Source organism: Engystomops pustulosus, chromosome 8, assembly GCF_040894005.1.
Source record: "Engystomops pustulosus chromosome 8, aEngPut4.maternal, whole genome shotgun sequence".
NCBI lineage: Eukaryota > Metazoa > Chordata > Amphibia > Anura > Leptodactylidae > Engystomops > Engystomops pustulosus.
In genome coordinates this window covers 91,974,500-92,000,618 of record NC_092418.1, presented here as the reverse complement: position 1 = coordinate 92,000,618, position 26,119 = coordinate 91,974,500, and the positions used below count along the sequence as shown (strand labels likewise).

The 26,119-nt window shown below is 42.0% G+C and overlaps 1 protein-coding gene across 1 annotated transcript in view; it reads left to right on the top strand.

The window, feature by feature from the left end:
- The window catches only part of MYO3B (myosin IIIB), a 250,467-nt gene that overhangs the window by 106,564 nt on the left and 117,784 nt on the right, over nt 1–26,119 (top strand). Inside the window, exons 9-17 of the mRNA XM_072121763.1 lie at nt 87–242; nt 15,558–15,654; nt 17,661–17,777; nt 19,346–19,450; nt 20,267–20,350; nt 22,084–22,286; nt 23,663–23,761; nt 23,863–23,977; nt 25,015–25,141. Of these exons, the coding sequence (XP_071977864.1) occupies nt 87–242; nt 15,558–15,654; nt 17,661–17,777; nt 19,346–19,450; nt 20,267–20,350; nt 22,084–22,286; nt 23,663–23,761; nt 23,863–23,977; nt 25,015–25,141 (1,103 nt within the window). The remainder of the gene's footprint in view (nt 1–86; nt 243–15,557; nt 15,655–17,660; nt 17,778–19,345; nt 19,451–20,266; nt 20,351–22,083; nt 22,287–23,662; nt 23,762–23,862; nt 23,978–25,014; nt 25,142–26,119) is intronic.

The window sequence follows — 26,119 nt, the reverse complement described above, 5'->3', positions numbered from 1 at the left end:
AACTTCATCACATTTACCTTTCGGTCAAGCAGGTGATGTTGTCTAGACACATTTGCTCATATAATTCTCCTCATGTGACATTTCAGGTGTCTTATTAAGGATTTTGAGAAGAGGCCATCGGTCATCCATCTGCTGGAGCACCCGTTCATCAGACAGGCTCATGGTAAAGAGGTGGCCTTACAGAGACAGCTGGCCTACCTCATCCGCACACAGCAGCAGTCCGGCTCTATCGCTAAAACAAGGTATGAAAGCCCTCCATCTGTGCCACACAGCGCGATGTGGACCCACTGGTGCACCTAAGGTTTAGTTTAGGGAATTATCTGAATGATTCCACCTCTTGGACTGTATAGGGCAGATAACCTGTGCTGGACAACATGATGATGATGGTGAAGCACCAAGGGGTCAGGCAAAAAATGGTCTGGGCAGGTGGTGTTTTGCCGGATAGGATCCAGCCATAGGTCAGAATGAGCAGTAATAACTCTGGTTGATATAGGAATACACTAGTCAAGAAAAGGTCAGCCACCAGGTAGAAACCAGGATATCCTTACAAATAAATGGCAACTAGAAACCATAGAGGGATCCTGTCAGGGCGATTTGGGACACTAAAACAGGTCCTTATGGATCAGCGGTTTAGTGTCCCAAATTGGCCTGTAGTTTTTCCACATGTATCTCAATTTAAAGGGAACTTGTCACCAAGTAGTATTAAATGACATATGTTCCTGGGATGAGTCAAGTACCTGGAAATGTGGTGTTTTGTGTCAAATTACAGATAAAAATTTCATCCATCAGATCACTAAATGGTTTTTCTCCTGTGAGCTACAAAACCAGAGATCCAGAGTTGGAAAAAAAAGGTGGGAATTGGATTTTTATATGCAGGTTGCATTTCCAGGTCTCTTTATATGAGATTCTTATCTTTAATATGACACTAAATATTTGTAGGTTCTATACAAAAAAAAGATATGGGTGTCTGAAATGCCGCTCCCCCTGCAGCTTCTAAAAGTGACTCTTCTCAGGCAAATTTTACTCTGCTCTTCTCATTTTCACACCATTTTGGATGAGATTTTTTTTAAAGGTAAACGGGTGAGATTTCACATAAAAGAGGGAATTCTTGAAAGGACGTTTCATATCCTAACTGAGAACGCTAGTAGTTTAACTGGGTAAAATCTGGTGATGGCATTCCTTTAAGAGTCAACGTTAAATAAAAAAAAAGATTTCATTTACAAATCTATGTTGAGTACTTTATCTGTGTTTCTGTAATGCTATTGATATAGATGGGAAGAGGGCACCTTGTATTTCTAGAATTGCAGTATATCATAGATACATCAGTGTACGTCTGTATGTAGGGTCTGCCATTGTAGGGTGTGCGGTACTTAGTCTTTACGTATTTTACTTACAATGCAAATGCGTGGGTGGAGAGCAGCCATGTGTAGAGGGCTGTAATTGTGTGTGCCCTGCTAGCATCTGCGGCCGGCCTGGGCTGCGCTAGTCACAATGTCAGATCTCATTGTCATTACTCACTTGATCATTGCTCTGAGGATTGTTCGTGCTGCGTTCACCTTCAGGTCACCATAGCACAAGGCAGTGCCACATGGATGGCTTTACCAGCAACCACAGGGCCTTACATTAACACTACTTAGATATAGGGTCATGGTCCATTCGATGGGGGATACATGGCTGGAGACCGTACTTGTCATTTATAGAAAGATTTATGCATTTTGTGTAAATATGATAATTTCTCTGCTGAATTGTAAAATAGGGAATTTCTCTGAGTTTCCTGAACTATTCATAATATCATTTTTGGTTATATTTATTAATCGCATTGACATCAATGGGGCAGATATACTTGCTCGGTCCTGTCGCGATCCTCGCAATACGTTGTCCGTCGAGGATTCGGGTCTGCTGCAATTCACTAAGATCGTGCGCCCGAGTTCCGTGCCGAGGTCCGTCGGAGTTCACCTTCTTCTTTCCGATGCATGTAAGTGCTTGATCTTGCGACACAATTTAGATGTTAAATTCTGCGGTTTGTCCAAATCTGTTGGGCTGTCCGACGCTACGCCCCCCGATTTCTGCCGCATGCAAGCCAGCGCCGATGCGCCACAATCCGATCGTGTGCGTCAAAAACCCGGGGCAACTCGGAGCAAAACAGAAATATTCTGGAAACCCGACAGAATCGGGTTAGTAAATGAGCCCCAATATTGTAGAAAGAAGACGTAGACCACACAAGCAAAATTACTAAAAATAAACATGAACCTTCTTAAAGGGGTTTTACAGTGAAAGACGTTTATGGCCTATCCACAGGACATGGGAGTTAAAAGTATAAGACCCCTTACACAGAAACGTGTGAGGGACCGAGATGCGGCCACACGATTTCTGGGCGAATCTCAGTCCCCATTGATGCCACAATGAGAGAAGGACACCCTGTCACATGTCCTGACGTCACCTATGTTTTCCGGTATTACGGCGCCAACCCTGCGCTTCTCTATAGACAGGGGAGGGGTGAGCGTGTCTCTGTCCCCCGCATGTGGCTGTATGCATCGTGTCCAGGGGCCTAATAAATACATACTACGGGGGAGATTTATCAGAAGTGTCTGAGGTAAAACTTTTACAGTTTCCAATGGAAACCAATCAGAGCTCAGCTTTTACTTTGTAAACTGCTTTGGGAAAATGAAAGCTGAGCTCTGATTGGTGCCTATGGGCAACTAGAACAGTTCTGCTCTCAGACACTTCTGTTTCCTGTAATGTCTTTTCGCTTCTATAGTAGTTGCAGAAACAGGATAGCCCAGTTCTACGCTATCTACATAAAACCACAACTATGGCTGACAGTCTTCATCACAGCTTTATTGTACATCCCCTGTAATAGACATTTTGATCAAATTATATAGTTTCACCAGCTCCTTCGCTGTGACTTCTGTTAAGTGAGTTTTCTCTACTCTATTGGGTGCAGCCAATAACAGTGACTGACGCCAATGAAACACTGCACCCACATTGGGCAGCACCCAACAGCACTACAGCACCCCTGCTGCTAAGCTAAACCCCCTTGTCCCTAGTCCCACCCACACAGCACCACTGAAACATAAGACTTTATGAGATTTCATAAATCAAAGAATTATTTTCATTTGTAGATCCCATATTTTCCCTTAGATTTATGTTAGTATAGTGAGTGCATCAAACTGAAAGGTGTGGATTATAATACGATACAATAAATTATATAGAAATGGAATATAGATGCAGTTCACCTACTGTCCAGCAGGTGGCAGAGCTTCACCTCTAAACAGAAATGGTTTTGCAGCTGACTCAGATTTTGGCTGGCAGAGGCGGGCACGGCCACTTTCATCCCCTGTGAGAGACCCCATGCCTGACGTGGGCACAATTAGCATCACGTCCTGTGACTCATGACTGCGTGCGGCATGGCTTAGTCATGCAGGGCATTAGCATCTTGTATAATTTGCTTGTCGACGTATAGTTATATGAAGTGCCGCATTAGCATAATGGAAGATGCATATTTTTTTTTTCCTGCTTGATCAATCGTTTCCAATATTGCTTCTCAGCCTATTGGTTATGATCAAGTGAACAGTTTTTCCTTATCACAGTTACACAGGGGGCTGCTGTACGGTCAATTTTGACAATGGCGGATATACAGTACAGATCTGCAGTAAGCAGGGAACATCCCAGTATCTTTGTCAAGAAATATTAAGCTTGGTGACACTCTGTAGCACCCAGAACTTTGGACATGTATACCAATAGACTTTTCATAACAACTTCCCCTGGTTATTAATAGTCTTTCCCCAAATTTTCACCATTTTCCCTGCTCTCAAGAGAAAAGTTCCTGAAATATCCTAGCTATGTACACCTACCAAGGCCATATACACCTACCAAGGCCATGTACGCCTACCAAGGCTATGTACACCTACCAAGGCTATGTACACTTACCAAGGCTATGTACACCTTTGCCACCTTTGCCAATAATTCCTTTTTGCCTATTGTATTTATAAGGAATCTAAAATCAATTTAACAATAGGGATTTATTAATATTAGATGATATTTTGTGCCTGTCAGTTTGCAAGTATGGCTATACACAGTAAGGCTCCATTGGCTCCGTCACTAAAATCTGTCTAATGAACCAAGATAAAAGACAGTTACCCGAGTTTACCCGATGTCACGATTTTTTTGTGTGATTTTAATGTGATATAATAAAGATTTGTTGTTTTTAGGCACTATTAACATTTTTGGGGATTAGTCTCTGATTGTATCTAAAATCTGTCTAGATTTAGATGGTCAACTCGCTCTCTCCGCACATGCAGAAGACTCTGGTAAAGACATGGTAAAAGTTACAGCAAGTCCTGCAACAAGTCTCTCCACCACATCTCCTCCCATCTAACAATAGATTGCTCAGTCTGAAACTGCAAATTCTACTGCTCACCTTCTGCAGCCACACCTTTTACTCCATCCTATCTCACAGCAGATAGCTCAGTCTGATACAGCAAGTCCTGCTTCTCCTTTTCTGCAGCCACGTCCCTTCCCTATTTCATCTCACAGCAGACAGATCAGTCTGATACAACCAGACCTGCTTCTCATTTTCTGCAGCCACACCGCTTCCCTATTCCATCTCACAGCAGATAGCTCAGTCTGATACAGCAAGTCCTGCTTCTCCTTTTCTGCAGCCACGTCCCTTCCCTATTTCATCTCACAGCAGACAGATCAGTCTGATACAACCAGACCTGCTTCTCATTTTCCGCAGCCACACCCCTTACTCCATCCTATCTCATAGCAGACAGCTCAGTCTGATACAGCAAGTCCTGTTTCTCTTTTTCTGCAGCAACGTCCCTTCCCTATTTCATCTCACAACAGACAGATCAGTCTGATACAACCAGACCTGCTTCTCATTTTCTGCAGCCACACCGCTTCCCTATTCCATCTCACAGCAGATAGCTCAGTCTGATACAGCAAGTCCTGCTTCTCCTTTTCTGCAGCCACCTCCCTTCCCTATTTCATCTCACAGCAGACAGATCAGTCTGATACAACCAGACCTGCTTCTCATTTTCCGCAGCCACACCCCTTACTCCATCCTATCTCACTGCAGACAGCTCAGTCTGATACAGCAAGTCCAGCTTCTCTTTTTCTCCAGCAACGTCCCTTCCCTATTTCATCTCACAGCAGACAGATGAGTCTGATACAACCAGACCTCCTTCTTATTTTCTGGTTGCTCTGTCTGTTGCTGTTTGATCTGTCTGCTGTATGAAGATGCGTGCTTGTACAATTTTATTCAGTTGTTAAAAGCTATGGCATCTTCATACAGCACTCACTTGGAAATATCTTGTAGTAAAATGTATGCTATGTATTTTTTTCCAAGTACATTGCATCTAGTCTGAAGAATATAATGTATGTACTTGTCATTTCTGTACAAGCCTTATATTACCGGAGTTCAGATAACTACCAGGTACTTGCCATTTGTGTTTATTTTTGGCTCCTCTTTGTCTGTTCTTCGGTTTTTATTTTTGGGTGCCAGAAAGCTTCTAATGGAGGGGTTGTACAAGTCACCTGAATGTGCGGTAATTATTAAGAGGTTTCTCCAGCCGCGCACATCCCACCGTGTGTTCAGCTTGTCCTGTTTCTTCAGTGAAACAATTGCTTTTCACTTGAGCAGATTCAGTTTTCAGAAGCTAGCACAAAAGCTCTCCCGTTCAGCATGAAACCTCTCTGCCTGAAATATATGAGAGAGAATCAGTGAGGTCCGATTATCTTCAGTACAATTTATACCTATTATATTATCACTACTATGGCTGAGCATACATATCATATGTATAGCATGTAGTATAAGGGGCACACCACTGCCTATAGGGCTGTCTGTATTATTGTTAGGCTTCTGGGGTACTGGACCACCGCGGACAATGACGTAAGCCGACACCTGGGACCGGAATCTAAGTGTTACCCAGTTTTCACCAGAGCCCACCGCAAAGCAGGTTGGACTTGCTGCGGTGTGTACCACCAGGTCGTTCCACTGGGGCAACTTTGTCTGCCTTGGCAGCCAAAGCAAGGTACAAAGACGTTAAGTAGAATCGTACTCGAGGACAGGTCAGGAAGGTCAGCACGGGATCAGAGACGGGGACGTAGCAATAGGTTGAGGCAGGCAGCGGAGGAGCGTAGTCAGGAATGGAACCAGGGTCACAACGGGAAATCACAAAACCAGCAAAGGGCATGGAAAACAGCTTTCTCTAGGGCACAAGGCACGAAGATCCGGCAGGGTGTGCAGGGAGAGTCAGGTTTATATAGAATTCTGGGAAACTAACGTTGTGATGGCCCTCTAAATTTTCTGAAGCTGCGCATGCATGCCCTAGGAGACGGGGACGCACACACACACGGCCCAAGGACCGGGAGCAGGAGCGGGGAGAGGTAAGCAGCACGAGTGCCGCGCTGGCGTGTACAGAGGGGCATGGATGAGCCTGCAACCCGAGATATGTGTCCTGGGAGCACCTGTAACAATTATATTGACGTAAATAGATCCCATATCTGATTCAGTTTAGTCTAGGGATGCAAATGTGGAGAGTTAGACTATATTTATCATAGAGCTGTCACTGAAAGGAAACCTACCGGTGGCAGGTTCATCTAATGTATAGCAGCAGGCCTGTTCTTTTTTGGCTAATAGTTTAGTGCCCCAGAACATTATAAATCATTTATCTCATATATATGTAAATTTTCTTAAGAGGCTACTGGGGCATGGAGTAGGTGTGCCGTGGAGCGGTGGCTACTCCACAACCCCAATAGCCTACTTGTCTCCTTCCCACCCTCCCGTCTACAGCATGCAGCATCTTCAGCATCATCCTCTGCCCATAAAGTATGGCAGAAGAGTGGTGCTAACTTTAACTTTGTTCTTCATTTGCATTCTGTCCTGCACCAGTCTGAACACTGCCTTATGCCACTCCTGGCTATCTTAATTTCTATCACACCAGGCTGTCTCCTCTTGACTTTGTTCTGGGCTGTAGTAGCTAAGCCAGCTGTGATGGACAGATGCCTAATCCAGTTAACCTTTTGATTGTGTCTCTGATATCTCATTAGAGGATTGTGTACCCGCTTCTCAGTGCCTTCTTGGAGCTTACTAGCATTTTCTGGATTCTTTGACCCATTGCCTTCTAACCATCCATTGGTATTTTACTTCTGTACTGCATTTTCTTCTTACTTTTGACTTGATGACTTTTCTTTTTTGTTTGTTTTTTGTCCTTTTTTGTCTCTGTGTTTTCCTTTTGGTGAAAGACAAAGGAGCATCGACTAGTTGTCATCTTTTTTTTAGGGTAGGATAGGCAATTAGGGAGGGTCAATTGTGAGATGTCTAGATTGATGAAAATCATCCCACAAGTGATGGCATCCTGCACTCCTGACAAATTTCTGATAATTTTATAATGTATCAGCCTTCTGAAGATCGTGTTCAGAGAAATGGTTGTGAAAAACCTCACAGGAAAATAAACACACAAATTTTATGTGCCGGTTATGTTTCCATTTTGTTTAATAGTCTAATTAACGAGGCTTATAGGGAAATGAATAAATTAAAAATAAACTAAATGTGATTTTTGCCTTAAGCTTTTTTCTGCACGGGAGGTATTATCGACTACATTCTGGGGCGGATAATGTTTCTTTAAAATAGCTCACAGACAAAATAAATAAGAAAATTAGTTTTCCTCAAAATGCAGACACTTACATAAATGTTACACGGCGGCAATTAATAGCTTTTTTCTGATTTTAATGAACAAGGAAATTTGCCTATTATGACTGCACAAGGTGGGGGTGGGTTTAGATGAATATTTTTAGCATTCTTGGTATTTTTTAATAGCGGTATTGAAGATTGATAGCAAGAAAAGACCACATGGCACATAACGTTCCACTTTAATTATTTCCTTCTTTATTTTTATATTTGGGAAGACATATGTCTAATCCTAGGCATATTTAAAGTCAACCTGTCACTTTATCTTTTCTGCCCAGATGTGTTTTATAAACTCACATTTAGCCAAACTAGTTCCCTGTACTGTACTGATGAGGAGCAATGACTCAGGAACAGCTTTGTCTGTAGTAGGTAGTTTATTCCTTTTGGGTTGGCTATTACACTGTGTCATGTCACAAGACTTACTAAAAGTTGGACATGTAGAGGGATGTACCTTTCCTTTTCCCACCCTGGGAAACTTATATGCATATTCATTACCCAGACTCCTCAGCAAAGCATTTATGGCCTTTAACACTCGTTACCCCTCTTAAAGGGTTTTTGCAACAAATTCAAATTACATTAGGCTGGTCGGTGGGGGTCTTAGTAGTTAGACCTCCATATGTCACCAAAACGAGGGGTCTTAAAGGAAACCCACCACTTTCCAACAGTGCTTTTAAGCAGCAAATACCGCACACCAGCTCAGGGTGAGCTGGCGCTGGAGCATATCTTCGTTATGTTCTTTACCATTTAAACACTTTAGTAATATTTAAATACGAAGCAGCTTCGGCACACGGTGGTACGCGCTCGGTGCACGATGCGCGTGACCGTGCGTGCGCCTGAATAGGAAGTGGTTTTGCACATGGTGAGCTGCTTTGTATATAAAGATTACCAGAGTGTTTAAACGCTTTACAACGGTTTAAGAACATAACGAAGATATGCTCCGGCACCAGCTCACCCTGAGCTGGTGCACAGTATTTGCTGCCTAGAAGCACTGTTGGAAAGTGGTAGGTTTCCTTTACGGGGTCCCACATACCTCTCTCTGACCCCTCATCGGCCACACATGACCGTTCTCCTCCATTCATCTCTATGGAGCTGACAGTGATCTCTGAGATACTAGGGACCTCATCGAACCCCTCGTTTTCGTGATCTATGGGGTCTCATCACTGAGACCCCCACCGATCAGCAAGTTTGACGCTATCCTGTGGATAGCTATCAAGGGGGAGAGCCTGTTTTGTATGCTGTTGTGTGAATTTTTAGGAGAATATAAAGGGAGACTCCCATCCCGGGGAAGGCTTAGACAGGCACACATGGAGGCAAAGATGAGGAATAGCAGCTTGATATACAATAGGTACCTAGAAATTGGTGGCCAGGTGTCAATTGTCAAGTGCATCACCTTAATGCTTAAAGAATCGGTAAAACTGCAGTTATAGGGTGGAGAAGACTAGCACACGTATTCCAGCCAGAGAAGAATGTATCAATCTATAAGACTAAGGCCTCATGCACACAACCATTTATTTATCTGTCCCTGGTCATGTGATATCACAAAGGTGCATGGCTTGTTGTATCCCTGGTCATGTGATGTCACACAGTTGCACAGCTCGTTATATCCCTGGTCATGTGATGTCACACAGTTGCACAGCTCGTTATATGCCTGGTCATGAGATGTCACACAGGTGCGTGGCTCATATCCCTGGTCATGTGATGTCACACAGGTGCACAACTTGTTACATCACTGGTCATGTGATGTCACATAGGTGCACGGCTCGTTATATCCCTGGTCATGTGATGTCACACAGGTGCACGGCTCGTTATATATCCCTGGTCATGTGATGTCACACAGGTGCACGGCTCGTTATATCCCTGGTCATGTGATGTCACACAGGTGCACGGCTCGTTATATCCCTGGTCATGTGATGTTACACAGGTGCACGGCTCGTTATATCCCTGGTCATGTGATGTCACACAGGTGCACGGCTCGTTATATACCTGGTCATGTGATGTCACACAGGTGCACGGCTCGTTATATCCCTGGTCATGTGATGTCACACAGGTGCACGTTAACCCAGAGAGTAATTAAAGCTGTGTGTTATAACGAGCCGTGCACCTGTGTGACATCACATGACCAGGGACCGGGGTTTTATCTACACAAAGTAAACAACGCTTCCTACAGAATGACAGCAAGCAGAGATCTAGAAAATCACGAGGAAATCAGACCATGAAATTTTCGGACAACATTCTTCATTCGCCGGGTTCACTTTAAATGAAATAAACAGTAGTTTTTTTGTTAAAGATTGTAGAGCGTTGAGTGTTTGCTGTATACAGCAGGTTGATATTAAATATCTTTGCTGTGTGTTGTCCATTCTAGGTAAATGTGGCCGTCCTATAAACATAACCTATTATTCTTTCTCCTGTGTGTTGTAAAGACAAAGGAAGGAAGATTGTTCTCCTGGAGCCATACTTTACCCGATGAAGTGGAATGGCTCTCGTTTACTTTACGTCTTGGCGTGTTACTCATGCATTGATAGGCCGCTACTTTTTAGCTTTAGGTAAATTTTATGTTTTTCGCTAAACTGACTAAAATGCTTCTGGTTATATTTCCAATATAGACCGGCTTCATGTGCTTCAAGTAGCTGCAGCTTTGCCTACTTTCAGAGATGAGTGCACATGCTTGAAGATGCCTGGGAGAAAATTAACATAAAACACACATTTTCAAACCAAATCTCAAACATTTTCATTAATGTCTGAAAAAATAATTGCATCCTGCAATAATCCTCATGCGTGCATTACCAGGGGACATGTGTTGACTTACATAACATCTTCACTAGAAAAGGTTTTGTAAGCGTTATCTCAAGGGCAAACATACCATTTAGACAGCCTGGGCTATGGGCCCCAAGAACATATAGGAGCCATTTAAAGGGAATCTGTTACCATCAAAATGTAGTGTAATCTGTAGGCAGCATGTTATATAGAAGGATAAGTTGAAAATATTCTACATAGTCTCCTATCTGCAAGCAGCATGTTATAGAGCAAGAGGAGCTGAGCACAATGTACAAATTGTCCTACCTGCTGGCAGCATCTCATAGAGCAGAAGTTGATGAGCAGATTATATATAGCTACCTATCTGCTGGCAGCATGTTATTGAGCAGGAGAAGCTAAGTATATTTAAGTGTTTACAGATAGCATATTATATAGAAGGATGAGCTGAAAATATTGTACATAGTGTCCTATCTGCAGGCAGCATGTTATAGAGCAGGAGGAGCTGAGCACATTGTACATAGTGTCCTATCTGGGGGCAGCATATTATAGATCAGGAGGAGCAGTGCAGAATTTACATAGCGTCCTGTCGGCAGGCAGCATGTTATAGAACAGAATGAGCTAAGCAGATTGTACATAGTTGTGCAAGTTTTCTGTTTCACATAAAAGAAGCTTGAATTGGCTTACACATGGAAGTGTCTGCACCAGTTTTGTGTAGCGGCTCCATTGTGTCGCATAAGACAGAAGAATGTGCACCTAAAGGAGCATGTTAGTGCTTAGTCAGAGTTTGCGACAAATTTAATACAGGGAATTGATAGAATTGTCTGTATATTAACCCCTTCCCGCACCCTGACGTGATACTACGTCATAGGATGCGGGTCGTTCCCGCACCTTGACGTAGTATCACGTCATGGCGATCACCCGGGCTCAGAAGCTGAGCCCGGGCGATCGCCGCGGGATCCCGGCGGTACGCGGTAGCCGGGATCCCGCAGTAACAGCCAGGATCGCGACTATCGCGATCCCGGCTGTTTAACCCTATAGACGCCGCGGTCATTGTGACCGCAGCGTCTATAGTGAATCGCCGCGACGATCGGCACCCTCCTTGCATGGTACGGAGGTGCCGATCGTTGCCATGGCAACCCTGAAGCCCGATAAGGCCCCCAGGGTTGCCTTCACTAGAAGCCTGTTAGGATCGTGCTTACAGCACGATCCTAACAGTGCTGATATCAGCCTATGCAGAATGCATAGGCTGACTATGTAATATGCTGCAATACATTAGTATTGCAGTATATTACAATGAACAAGTGATCAAATGATCACTTGTTCATGTCCCACCCTGGGACAAAATAAAACAGTAAAAAAAAGTTAAAAAAAAAAAAGTGCAATTAAAAAAAATTATTAAAAAAGAATAAAAGTCCCTTGAAGTCCCATCCCATGCAATAATACAATAAAACATAAAAAAGTGAAAATCACAAAAAAAAACACAACATATTGGGCATCACAACGTCCGTTACAACCCGTACAATAGAATAAAATCGTCACTGAACCCGTACGGTGAACGGCGTAAAAAAAAACACAAAAAAACTTGCAAAAATTATGAAATTTTCACATCTGACCTCATAAAAAGCGCATAAAAAGTAATCAAAAAGTAAAATTTACCCCGACATGATACCAAGAATAAGTACAGCTTGTCCCGCAAAAAATAAGCTATAAACCAACTCTGTAAACCAAAAAATATAAATGTTCTGCCCATTGTTACACGGCAAGCAAAAACAAGCAAATTTCTCACAAAATTAGTTCTATATTCTGCAAAACAAGTTAACCATAAAAAAGCCATATAAATGGGGTATCGCTGTAATCGTGATGACCCGTAGAATAAAGATAACACATTATTTTTATGGTATGGTGAACGTCCGGCGAAAAAAATGCTAAAAACCATAAACAAGAATTGATTTTTTTAACCACCACCAAGAAAGAGTTAATAAAATCTGATTATTGGCTATTGAGCCCCACCGTAAATGATGTCCCTGAAAAGTGGATTTCATCCACAAAAAAAATAATCCCCCATATGTCCAAATTACAAAAAAATAAACATTTTATAGCCTGTAAGATGTGACATTGCAGATCTGTTCTGAATGGCGCAGCTTCCCTTCTATGCCCGGCCGTGCGGCCGTACAGCAGTCACCACCACATATGGGGCATCCTTATACTCGGGAGAAATTGGGTATCAAACTTTGTGGAGTTTTTTGTCATTTAATACTTTGTGACGGTTTAATTTTTGGCCAAAATTAATATATTGTCTAAAAAAAATGACAGCTTGTAAATTAGACCTCCATTTTGTTTTAACCACTGTGAAGCATCTAAAGGGTTAACATACTTCTTAAAGTTGATTTTTTACACATTGAGGGGTGTAGTTTCTAAAATGGCGTGATACATGGGGTTTTACTGCTGTTTAGGCCTCTCAAAGTCACTTAGACCTGAGCATGTGCCTCTAAATAAGGGTTTTGGCGATTTTCATAAAAATGAGAAAAATTGCACCCAAAATTCTGAACCTCCTAACAACCTAGAAAAGAGAGAAGATGCATAAAACCCTGCGCCAATATAAAGCAGACATTCGGGAAATGTTAGTTATAAAGTTACTTGGGTGCTATGACTATCTGCCTGAAAAGCAGAAAATTTTGAACTTTGAAAATGACAAATTTTCAGAAATTTTAGCCAAATTTCAATTTTATTCATAACTAAACACAAAAGATATCATCAAAATTTTTCTATTACTTTGAAGTACAATGTGTGACGGTAAAACAATCTCAAAATCCCCTGGATATGTTAAAGCGTCACAAAGTTATAACCACCTATAATGACACAGGGCAAATTTAAAAAATCAGGCCTGGTCCTGAAGGTCTAAAATGGCATAGACGCGAAGGGGTTAAAGGTGCGGCAAAAACAAAATAGTGCACACTTCCCGAGCAGTGAAGACCGTGAACCAGTATTCAATTATCTGGCACATCCTGCACATTCATAAGGTATAAGGCAGTTTTCCTCAATTTTGATAAATCTGGACCAGAGCCTCATCTGCAGGCTGCATGTTACAGAGCAGTAGGAGCTGAGCCAGGGGCAGATTAAGACTGCAATACGCCCTGTGCCGTATGAATATTATAGCCCCTACAAGTCTGGGATTCACTTCCTATATCTCTTCTTGGCGAATGAAGGATGTTCACTTCTGCTTGATGTGAATCTGCGGTTTCAGAACCTTTGGAGGACCTTTGAAGGTCCGGAAATGGCTCTTTTGTACATGTGTACTGAGAGTAGGAACAGATGTATGAGGATTTCCTGGGTGAAGGTCCTTCTCAGTATAAAATTTTTTGGATGGTTTGGGTGGCCATGGGCCCCCTAGAAAGCTTGGGCACTGGGCTGTCGCCCCATCCGCCTATATTATAATCCACTACTGAGCAGAGCAGATTGTATATATTGTACTGCTGATACTGAGTATACCTGTAGTACAAAGTTCTACTGGTATAGTAGGTCAGCAAGGAGTTTCGTCTCTTCCTCAAGCCTTTTCCAACAGCACTGACATTAAGAAATTGGGGCAGATTTACTTACCTGGTCCATTCGCGATCCAGCGGCGCGTTCTCTGAACAGGATTCGGGTGCGGACGGGATTTATGAAGGTAGTTCCTCCGCCATCCACCAGGTGGCGCTGCTGCGCTGAAAATCATCTGAACGCACCGGAATACACCGAGCTGGACCAGGTGAAGGTAAGCGCTTCCCAAGCGATACATTTTCGGTTTTTAAATGCGGCAGTTTTTCCGAATACGTCGGGTTTTTGTTCGGCTACGCCCCCCGATTTCCGTCGCGTGCATGCCAGCGCCGATGCGCCACAATCCGATCGCGTGCGTCAAAATCCCGGGGCAATTCAGGTACAATCGGCGCAAATCGGAAATATTTGGGTAACACGTAGGGAAAACGCAAATCGGGCCCTTAGTAAATGACCCCCATTATGTGCTACTTGCTTCTTCTCACAGACAAAAAACAAAGGACTTGACATATTTGATTCTACTGATTTCTTGACCCTATTGTGCATTGGTTTTTCTCCGTACTATACTTCAACTTCCCTAGATATAATTACTTGTATTTTGATGCGCTATATGACTCAGATGTCATGCAGTTAGTCCTCGGAGATGTGGGATTTGTCTTCCCAGTTTGGTCATGTGTCTTTATGAAGGAAGCATCTGTCAGAAGGCCTCATCACGGATCAGCGCTAAGTGCTCCACAGCAGGAGGTTCCTTCGCTGTAAAGCAGAAATTGTTCTCGTCTCAAGTTTATAATTCAAGACAACATTATGTAGATCATCTTAGAAATCTTTCTCCCCACGTCCTCGGCAGAACCGCCTCCATAATCCCAGTGTCGTGTTGCATTATTAGTCCATTTTAATTCAATAGTTGACTAGTTTGAAGGTTTTGGGTATAATCAGATTACATAGAGTTAGCAGACAGAAATGTCTTTGCTTCTAATTCCGTAACATAAAGACTAAGATTACATCTCAGACCAGGAGCTCGACCATTTCACGGGAAACGGGACTGTCCATCAGAAGAGGCAGATGTAATGTAGAGAGGTAAGGCGGGGGTTACACTTTATGAAGATGAAGATCATGATCCAGTGATCTACAGAGCCATTATATATAGAGATTTTCCTATAGTTATTGTAGCATTGATCACAGTGTGAATGAGACCAGTCTTTCCTAAGATGTTCCCTACAGGACAAGCACAATGGGGGGAACACCACAATGGGACAATGGACTATTTGACTTGTCCATATTGTTTCCATTTCAGATATTAATTTTACTTATTGAGCAATAGTCAGAGTTTATCTTTGGATCTTGAGTGAAACTTCACATGGTATTGTGAGGTGTAAATCCACTTAAATTGGAGACCAATTTGATGAACCTTTATGAGATAACCGCATTATCTGAGATACAAGATTTAACCATTAAGTCAAGTGCAAGGCTATATGCAAGAAGAAGCCTATTCTGCTGGTGGCAACGGAGACGTAGTGATGTCACCTGGTTTGCATTTAGAGGTGACATTTATGTAATTTCTATAACTTGTATGGTACAGGTATGAAAGGATGCACACCAGGAGGCCTTATGTGCTAAACCCCAAGGAGAACACCTGCCTGGATGATGACCTGGTCAACCTGGAGGTTCTCGATGAGGTAAATGCTTCTTGGCTTGATACATTATTTTATATGATTGCTGAGATTTTGGTTTATTTTGTCTATATGTCGCTTTTTAAGTTACCATCAAGTGGTGATCTAAAAAATAATAACTTGGATGATTCTTATTTGACCAATATTTGTTTTACTGCTTGCTCTGTAATTTCTTTTAACTTCACCTTTATTAGAGAATAGGTGTTACTTGTAACTAGAGATCTACTACTGTGCCTATGGGGGATCTGAGGTAGTCTAGGACAGTGATTTTCAACCTTTTTTGAGCCGCGGCACACTTTTTATACGTAGAAAATCCTGGGGCACACCACCAACCAAAATAGCACAAAATGACACTAAAACAGTCATATTATACATATAGTTAATAATATAGATTCTAAATTTATTTTACTCACTCAGTGTGAACCTGGGCCTGTTTCGATAAACATAAAAGGGATATCCTGGCAGGAATGGTGGAAAGACACACACGAAGCTCTTCCTCAACAGTTCTCAGTTTCTCCCTGTTTTTAGTATATGGTGCTGATTATTTTGTGGCTCATATACTGCAATATAAAGGGTACAATGAGAAGTACTATGGGCATGAGGCCAGAGTACAAGTGCCAGCTCATATACTCAGCATATGAGCTGGTACTTGTAGTACTCCAGCCTCATGACCATAGTATTTCTCATTTTACATTTCTCATTGTTATATGCAGTACTGCTGGAGTACTAAAAGTACCAGCTCATATGCTGAGTATTCTGCCAACAGTTCATATACTCAGGCAAAAGCTCATATAGTCAGCATTATTGGTGGGCATTACCTTGGCGGTGGGCAAATGCGAGAGTCTCTCTGCTCTCAGGATGATGCGCTGGCATCGGTGACGTCATTTTGTCGCGCGAGGTTCAAAGCTTTCGCATGTGTTATTGTACACGTCTCCTACATTGTAAGAAGCCGTGACTGCGCATCGCTGCGCATTGCCGGGAAACAAAATACACGGGGCACCATAGTTTGGGGAACTTTCCCCGCGGCACACCCGACCATGTGTCGCTGTACACTAGTGTGCCACGGCACACTAGTTGAAAATCACTGGTCTAGGACACGCAGGGGTGCGCCTTCCACTAGGCGAGTTGAGCATCTTGACTGAGGCGGTAGCACCAGCAATTAGGAAGGGGGGAGCATCAGGAGCACAGTTAGTTATCCACTACAAATCTAGAATCTGTTTACAATACTTACTTAAAGTGTCAAAAATGTATTTGCCATTGCCTTCCTTCCACTAGAATCTCTTCATAACTGATGCAATCATGGGGTGCCTTTCTATATTCACCTGAGGCACCAGGGAGGCTGTGTTCACCCCCGAGGACACTCCTTCTGTCTCATCATTGGTTCAGGCTTCTATTCTGTCCCTCTTTCTACAGTTCTTTAGCTGATTTTAGCATGGACAGATTGATACTAAACCACTAGTACTTGGATGGTTAATTCAGGTCTAGGCTATAATGCAGACAAAGATAGTTTTAAAATTAATTAAAGACATCAACCTTTACGAACCAAATAAAACCATATACCTTTAAATATTCCACAGTTCCAGTGCCACTGCTCTCTTCCCCACCAGAACTCAAGTGATTATGTCCCAATCATCATTCATATTATTGCTTTAACCAATCACTGCCCTTAGTGGTTACATGTGCAAGAGCTGCACCATCCTACTCGTACCAGTCAAATGATACAAAGAGGATGTCGCCAATTCCAAGTCATTGTGGTTGAGAGCAGCAGCAACGGAACAGAAAGGCTTTTCAAGGTGGCTACTGAGTCTAATTTTTATATACTGTGTCTCAGAAAACTAAAAACCTATTTTAACATTTACACTGCTGTTTCCTGATATTTGCCATCAAGTTGAGGGTCTCCCGATGGTCAGCTGGTTTAAACATCTAATACTGATGGACAGCTTCTGCCATCCAGCAATCCTTCACATTAATTTCAGATTACAGTTTTCATGTGTTTTTTTTTTTTTCTCCAGGAAACCATTATCCACCAGTTACAAACCCGGTTTGCAGATTTACAGATATATACTTATGTTGGGGATATCTTAATAGCATTAAACCCATTTCAGAACCTGAGTATTTATTCTCCACAGGTAAAAAAAAAAAAGACTTTTTATATATTTTATTAAACTGCCATTCAGACAAATGTATCAGCTTAAAAGATGCAACATCAAATCCAATTGTATATTAGGATAAAAAAAACTCTATTAAAAAGCGCAGTCTATGAGCACGCAGATCTACCTGTTGGTATGAGAATTGTTATGAGTCGGGATCGGACTTGTCATCAGTCATGTAAGTGTTAAGAAAAGGATCGAGGATAATATGGTGATGACAAGTTTGATCTGGACTCAAAACATGTTTCCTCTTATTATGGCAGGATCTGCTCTTCTTTTAGCTTCTTATGCACTTCTTATTTTTTTTTTTTTTTACAAAAAAAGGCTTTAAAAATTATGTAAATTAGCCTGAGGGACTCAGGTCTCCATAGATGTTAATTGAACCCAGTGCCCTTCATTTGAATAATTTTTTTAAATTTTTTTTTGTAAAAACAAGGAAATAAAAAGCTATAAGAAGCTCAGATCCTGCTTAAGGGGACACACACCAGCAAGTGTGCTGGGTTTACAATCCTTGATCCTGATGGTAGATTTCCTTTAAAGGAAATCAACCACATAAAAAACTGTAAAAAAAAACCTACAAATACTCACCCCCACTCCATTTTGATCCCAGCGCTGTCCTTCGCTAATCTTGACATGCCGGAGCATGGAGCAGCAGGGAGAGCAGGGACAAGATGTCCATCGCTCCGGGCCGCTAATTATACACACCCCTACACCTCCCTCTCCCATGCTGGGAGCATGGGAGAGTGAGGTGACGTCATGCGAGAGGCAAGCATAATTAGTAGCCTGGACCATATAGGGGATAACAATTTGGTTGAGGCAGTCTGACTGCTGGGACCCATACTGATCACGAAAGTGGACCCCAAAAATCATAATTGAGTTCTTGTAAATATCAGGGGTCAGTTCTTGTGATCGATGTGTGGATCAGTAGTAATAATCAAAGTTTGTTCAAACCTGATTTTTGATAGATAAGTTGTGCCTATTTTGAGCAGCACATTTATATATAATTATCATTGCCAAATATAAGAAGGTGATGTTTATACAGATATTACTTAAAGGGGTTCTCCAGCCACATAAATGTTATCCCCTATTCAAAGGATAGGGGCTAACTTGCTAATTGGTGGGGGTCTCAGTAATGGGACGCCCCCGGGATCACAAGAATGGGGGAACGCTTAACGTACATGCTTCAGCTGCTCTATTCATCTCTATGGTGCTGATGGATATTGCCCCCATTCTCATAATCTGTGGGGGTCCCATCAATGAGACTCCACCAATCAGCAAGTCAGCCCCTATCTTGTGAACAGGGACTAACTTGAATGTGGCTGGAGAAACCCCTTTAAGATGTGTCAATGAAAGCTTAATATTAATTTAAGACAATGATATAAATAAGTTATGAATTTTTATTTCAAATATTTGCATTATTTAGATTCTGAAGAAATATTTCAGGACATAAATGCACAAATAATGACTATTGCTGTACTTACTCACTGTTGATTGTAATGTTATTGCGTATAGATATTTCTACCTGATAGTATTGGTTTTTTTTTCAGTTCTCCAAGCTGTATCATGGAGTCAAACGTGCCTCAAACCCCCCACATATTTTTGCCACTGCAGACGCAGCATATCAGGGGATGGTGACTTTCAGTAAAGATCAGGTAGGTCAAAAACTATCTATGTCTATGGGGGGCAGGCATTTTTTTGCTTTCAAGTCCTGAAATAACCACAATTACTTGCAATTATTTCGCCCTTTACACCACCTCTTTTCCAAGTGGGTGCAAAAGGGGGCACCAGACGACAGGGTGGGCCAGCGCTGGACATTCCCACCTCCTCACTAACTACAGTATATCCTGTGCACATTGAGGCCTGAAAGTGTGCAGGATAAAGCAAAATGATGGGCGCAGCATATGATAAGTAGCCTACTATGACTTCTACTTATCAAGTACAGGCAGTCCCCGGGTTACATACAAGATAGGGTCTGTAGGTTTGTTCTTAAGTTGAATTTGTATGTAAGTCGGAACTGTATATTTTATCATTGTAATCCCAGCAAGAACTTTTTTGGTCTCTGTGACAATTGGATTTTAAAAATGTTGGATTGTCATAAGAACCAGGATTAACACTAAAGCTTCATTACAGACACCTGTGATAACTGTTATAGCTGTTTATTGTAGCCTGGGACTAAAGGACAATAAATTACCAATATCCAGAGGTCCGTTTGTAACTAGGGGTCGTATGTAAGTCGAGTGTTCTTAAGTAGGGGACCGCCTGTATTTACAAATTTGTAAAATACTGTACTCCATTCCTTTCTTGGAAATTCTTCCAGTTTTCCAGTTTGAATGCACAATTTCTAATATAAAGCAGTATATGAGGGGCCGCACATTGGAGCCACAGTCACCTCTGTCTGCTTTCTGTAATTTTGTGCAGTCAGTTACATGATGACAGTTTCTCACCCCCAATTATTTCTGATCCATTAGTGCATTATTATCAGCGGAGAGAGCGGTGCCGGGAAGACAGAAAGTGCTCATCTGATTGTACAACATTTAACCTTCCTAGGAAAGGTAAGGTCTTACACATAATGTCACCACATCCTTCTTATACCCTGGTGAGCAGTGCCTGGATATATAGAACAAAAAAACATGGTAGCCCAAGAATTGTTGATGCATCTTTTTAGTAGATTTGTGCAAGTGCAACTGCAACACAAAAGTGGAGCAAACACTTCAAAATTATGAGATGTTCTTTTTAGTGCAAGGTTTTTTTTTTTTTGATCAAATAAATTTTTATTGAAAAACATAGTTTTCCATTTTTTTTAAAAACATTTAACAGCATAAACAGTAAGACTTAAAAATCCCCAACCTCCCCCTCCCCCCACCCTTCCCCCGCTTGGTGAGCAAAATGTCCAAAAAGTACATTTACACACAGAGTCTATGACTTAAAAGTAGTTGTTTCCCGTTTAGGAGTATAGATTTCAAGGGAAAGTCCTTCCAAGATGTCCCTGGTTCCGGTTAGTCCCGTAGTTCACTTCATGCGTCTCAAAGCATTATAGTAAACATTGACATAAATCGAACATTGTTGGTAACAGACTAGTTGCTAATAGTCTGTGAGTCATAGACTTCCGCATAATTACTCATTTTTAGTGCAAGGTTAGACAAAATACTGGCGGGTATGAGCCAGTGTCCTATCTGCAGAAAGCATGTTATAGAGCAGGAGGAGCTGAGCAGGTTGAACATAGATGTGGAGAAGATTGTGCATAGTGTTCCATCTGCAGGCAGCATGTTACAGAGAAGGAGGTGCTGAGCAGATTGTACATAGTGTCCTATCTGCAGGCAGCATGTTATAGAGGAGGGGGAGCTGAGCATATTGTCCATAGTGTCCTATCTGCAGGCAGAATGTTATAGAGCAGGAGGAGCTGAGCAGAGTATACATAGTGTCCTATCTGCAGGCAGCATGTTATAGAGCAGGAGGAGCTGAGCAGATTGTACATAGTGTTTTATCTGCAGGCAGGATGTTATAGAGCAGGATTTGCTGATCAGAAACATAGAAACATTAAAAAGGAACAGGCAAAAATCTACATATTCCATAGTGTCCTATGATGGATATGGTATACAGGGAATTTAAACAATACAGAACACTATATGACAAGGCTTTGCTGTACCATTGCCATTTATTTCTGTAGGAGCAGAAATATTTTGCTGTTTGTGAAGAAGATTGATGACTGGGAAGGGGATTATAGCGGGGTATGCTTCCATATGCTTTTTCACCTGCTAGATTGAGGCAGAATTTGTCCACAAGGATGTACAGTACTGCAATGCAATATGTTAGGGACAGACAGGTATTTTATCATATGAAGATTAATAAGGGCTAAATGTTCCCTCTGACAAGCTGACAGTGACGGCTGCCCGGCTAATAGCTGTACATTAGCAGTGCTCCATAAATGCTGGATTCTAGAAGGAACTTACTTATTACATTGGTACAAATGACCTTGTGAACATCGGCCACTTACAAGTAGCTGCAAAGCCAAAATTGCCAGAAATCCAGCAGTCAAAGTCATTGCAAATTGTGACTCCATATATGAAATGTAGCTTTGCTTGTGCAATGGGTGTCAAGGCCACAACCCGCATCCTAATACTCTACTACCATGGTCATACACTATGTACATTATAGTATTAATTAGCTAATTTGTTAAGGATACTCACAGAGGTGTAACTCAAAGTTGCTGGACCCCAACTATAATGTGGTTCATTTATATGGGGATGCAACTAATAAACTAACACAAAATATATTTTCTTTACAGGCCAATAATAGGGCACTGAGAGAAAAGATCCTCCAAGTTAACCCCTTGGTTGAAGCCTTTGGAAATGCCTGCACTGTTATCAACGATAACTCCAGTCGTTTTGGAAAATATCTAGAAATGATGTTCACGCCGACAGGTGCAGTCATGGGTGCAAAAATCTCCGAATATCTGCTAGAAAAATCCCGGGTCATAAAACAGGCCATGTAAGTAAAACCTATTGTTGTAGGGATTTTCTCTTGCATTATCTCTTTCCAGCGCATGATTTTAGCATTCATAGATACTTGTTTGGAGTTGTGTAAATAATATTTCTGGCTGCAGAATGAAAAATGTTTGAATAGAAAAGCTTAATGAACCACAACTAATAAATGAGCCTGAACTAAAACAGTATCTGGGTTAATTTTGCATCATTTTAAAGTTTAACTGCAGCAATATTAAGTGCAAGGTATTATGCAGTTTTAAAGGTTAGGTTTTTTTTAAGTTAAATATTTGCTAAATAAAAAAAGTATTAGGAGAAACAACAAGTTCAGCTTTTAGGGAAAGGGTGAATCAAAAGCAAGCATGGATAAACTAGGGACACTTACTCCTAGAGCCAGACACAATGGGGGTCATTTACTAAGGGCCCGATTCGCGTTTTCCCGACGTGTTACCCGAATATTTCCGATTTGCGCCGATTTCCCCTGTATTGCCCCGGGATTTTGGCGCACGCGATCGGATTGTGGCGCATCGGTGCTGGCATGCACGCGACGGAAATCAGGGGGCGTGGCCAAGCGAAAACCCGACGGATTCGGAAAAACCGACGCATTTAAAAAAAGAAATGTGTCGCTTGGGACGTGCTTACCTTCACTTGGTCCGGCCCGGTGAATTCCAGCGCGTTCAGATGCTTTTCAGCGCAGCAGCGCCACCTGGTGGATGGTGGAGGAACTACCTTGATGAATTCCGGCCGGACCCGAATCCACCGCAGAGAACGCGCCGCTGGATCGCGAACGGACCAGGTAAGTAAATCTGCCCCAATGACTCTAATAATCTTCATATATTTGTTATCCATCACCTTCTTTCTTCTAAAATCAACTTTTAAAACAATGCTAATAAGCCAGAAGGGCTCTACGGGTCGTATTTCCCTCCTTCCTCTGTCTGCTGTGATCTCAGGGCTACTGATGAAGTTTCAACACACAGTGGAAGAGGGGAAGAGCTGAGGGAGCACAACCCAGTCGTCACCTTCGATTTAGTACAGGGCCGGAAAGTAGGCAGAGAAAGAGGTTGTGAGAAGCACAGGGCTTGCACTTCTTTATTGTCTTGACACACTCTTGTCTTCTATAAAATTGAGAGCAGATAACAACTAGTAGACTCAACTACTGATGGGTTATGTTCCCAGGTCTGTTCCTTCCTGCAAATTTGTAGTTTTTTTTTACTTATTCTTATAAGAATACAAAATCAACACTCACAATTAGAAATAGTTTTACTAATAAAAACCCCTTTTTATACTCTTGGTACAATTATTTAATCAGCACTATGACCGCTGGGTTTGGTCCTGTATCATGTTCATTTTCCATTTACAGTTTATGTTTTCCATTTCCTTCAGGGGTGAGAAGAATTTTCATATCTTTTATTACATATACGCTGGCCTTTATCACCATAAAAAGCTCTCTGAATACAGCCTCCCAGAGAAAAAGCCCCCAAGGTAAAACACTATTTGCCACATATTGTGCTTTTCTTATAGTTATTTCTGTTTATTTACTATTTTTATTGCTAATCCTTTTATTTTCCTTTTATTACTAATAGATACATTGACAATGAAACCGGTTCAGTCATGCAAGACATAATCTCCAAGGAATCTTATAGAAGACAATTTGCTGCAATTCAACATTGTTTTAGGATTATAGGGTTCAGCAATGATGTGAGTAAAGAACTGAATACGAAGAGGACGTTTTATAATCATTTACCCTGTTCTTACAGTACAGGCAGTCCCCGGGTTACGTACAAGATAGGTTCTGTAGGTTTGTTCTTAAGTTGAATTTGTATGTAAGTCGGAACTGTATATTTTATAATTGTATTCCCAGCCAAAATTTTTTTTGTCTCTGTGACAATTGAATTTTACAAAATTTGGGTTGTCATAAGAACCAGGATTAACACTAAAGTTTCATTACAGACACCTGTGATAACTGTTACAGCTGTTTATTGTAGCCTAGCACTAAAGTACAATAAATTACCAATATCCAGAGGTCCGTTTGTAACTAGGGGTCATCTGTAAGTCAGGTGTTCTTAAGTCGAGGACCGCCTGTATATAGAATACAACAAAAAAATGAATTTTTTACTTTTTCATATCGGAACCTGTAACATAACAGGAATAATGTAATATTACGTATGTTGCTAATACAGGCAATCCCGGACTTAAGATCGCACAACTTACAGATGACCCTTAGTTACAAACAGACCTCTGGATGCTGGTAATTTACTGTACTTTAGCGCCAGGCTACAATGATCAGCTGTAACAGTTATCACAGGTGTCTGCAATATAGATTTATTGTTAATCCTGGTTCTTACGAAAACCCAAAAATGTTAAAATCCAATTGTCACAAAGACCAAAAATATTTGGGCTGGGGTTACTATGATAAAATATACAGTTCTGACTTACATACAAATTCAACTTAAGAACAAACCTACAGAAACTATACTGTACGTAGCCCGGGGACTGCCTGTAATATAAAATATGTTTGCTGTCACCCTGCAAATGTCTGATATTGCTTTAGTAAGAAGCATTAAAAGTCATCGTAAGGATCCCATTACGTATTCTCTGCATGGAGAAAACATATGTTTACTGGACACTGAACAATTACCTATTAGATGCAGTTTATCAAGTGCACGATATTTGTCTTTTTTCGGTTTATTTGTAGAATTAATGTCTGTCGTGTTACCTTCACCTTTAATTAACAGGAAGTCCATTCGGTGTACAGAATTCTGGCCGGAATACTGAACACAGGGAACATTGAGTTCACAGCCATATCTTCTAAACACCAAACTGACAAAAGCGAAGTTCCCAATGGAGAAGCCTTAGAAAACGGTATAATAAAACGGCTCATAAGACATTCACATAATAGCTTTAACACCAGCCAACAAAATAGTTTTGTGACACGTAACCCTCTCCATCCAGGGCAAATACTGTATTTAGTTCATGGAGTCGAGCCAAGCATGCATGTCTGAGAAATAGGGACAAGCATTTTGTCAGTCAATATATAAATTTCAGACCCGGCGCCAACACCCAGTTTACCCGAGCAAGTGCCAGGGCCCAAGGGTGCTAGCTGGGGAGTGGCAGTGTGGCTATCGAGGTGGGGGCAGTGTGGCTTATGGGGGGTGAGGACAATGTGGCTACTCGGGAGGGACAGTGTGGCTTATGGGAAGGTGTGGACAGTGTGGCTACTGTGGAGGGGGAGACAGTGTGGCTACGGGGGGCGGTGTGGGGGTGGGGACAGTGTGACTTATGGGGGGGACAGTGAGGCTACTGGGGAGGGAGGGATAGTGTGGCTACTAGGGGGGTAGTGTGGCTACTGGGGTAGGGGGGACAGTGTGGCTAGTGCAGACGGGGGGGGGGGGGACGGACAGTGGGGCACTGTGACGTGAGTATACTAAAGATCAGCCTACTAAGGCTTTGTCGCCCAGGGACCTACCTAAACCTGGAGCCGGCCCTGTGCACTGGAATAGCTATTAGACAAACTAAGTTCCCGACTTTCTAACAAACAGGGAATTTTTTTTATTTTTCTCACTTCCAAATATATGTTCCAAGTCAGAAGGTACAGTGGTTAGTTTAAAGTTTATTTTGGCAGGGGGGACAAAAGAAGAGTTACCCTGCTAGGGCTCTTATTCTAGCAGTGCATTGGTGCCTAAGTTTTTGCCACCAAAGGCTCAGGCGGGAGTGCTGGGAGGTCACCCACTTCACCCACCATCAATCATTTCCCCCTCACACCATGGGACGTCACTTCCGCTTACTTCACAAGTGACCTACCTTGGTGCAGAGAAGCCACTGACTGACCAAGCCATCACT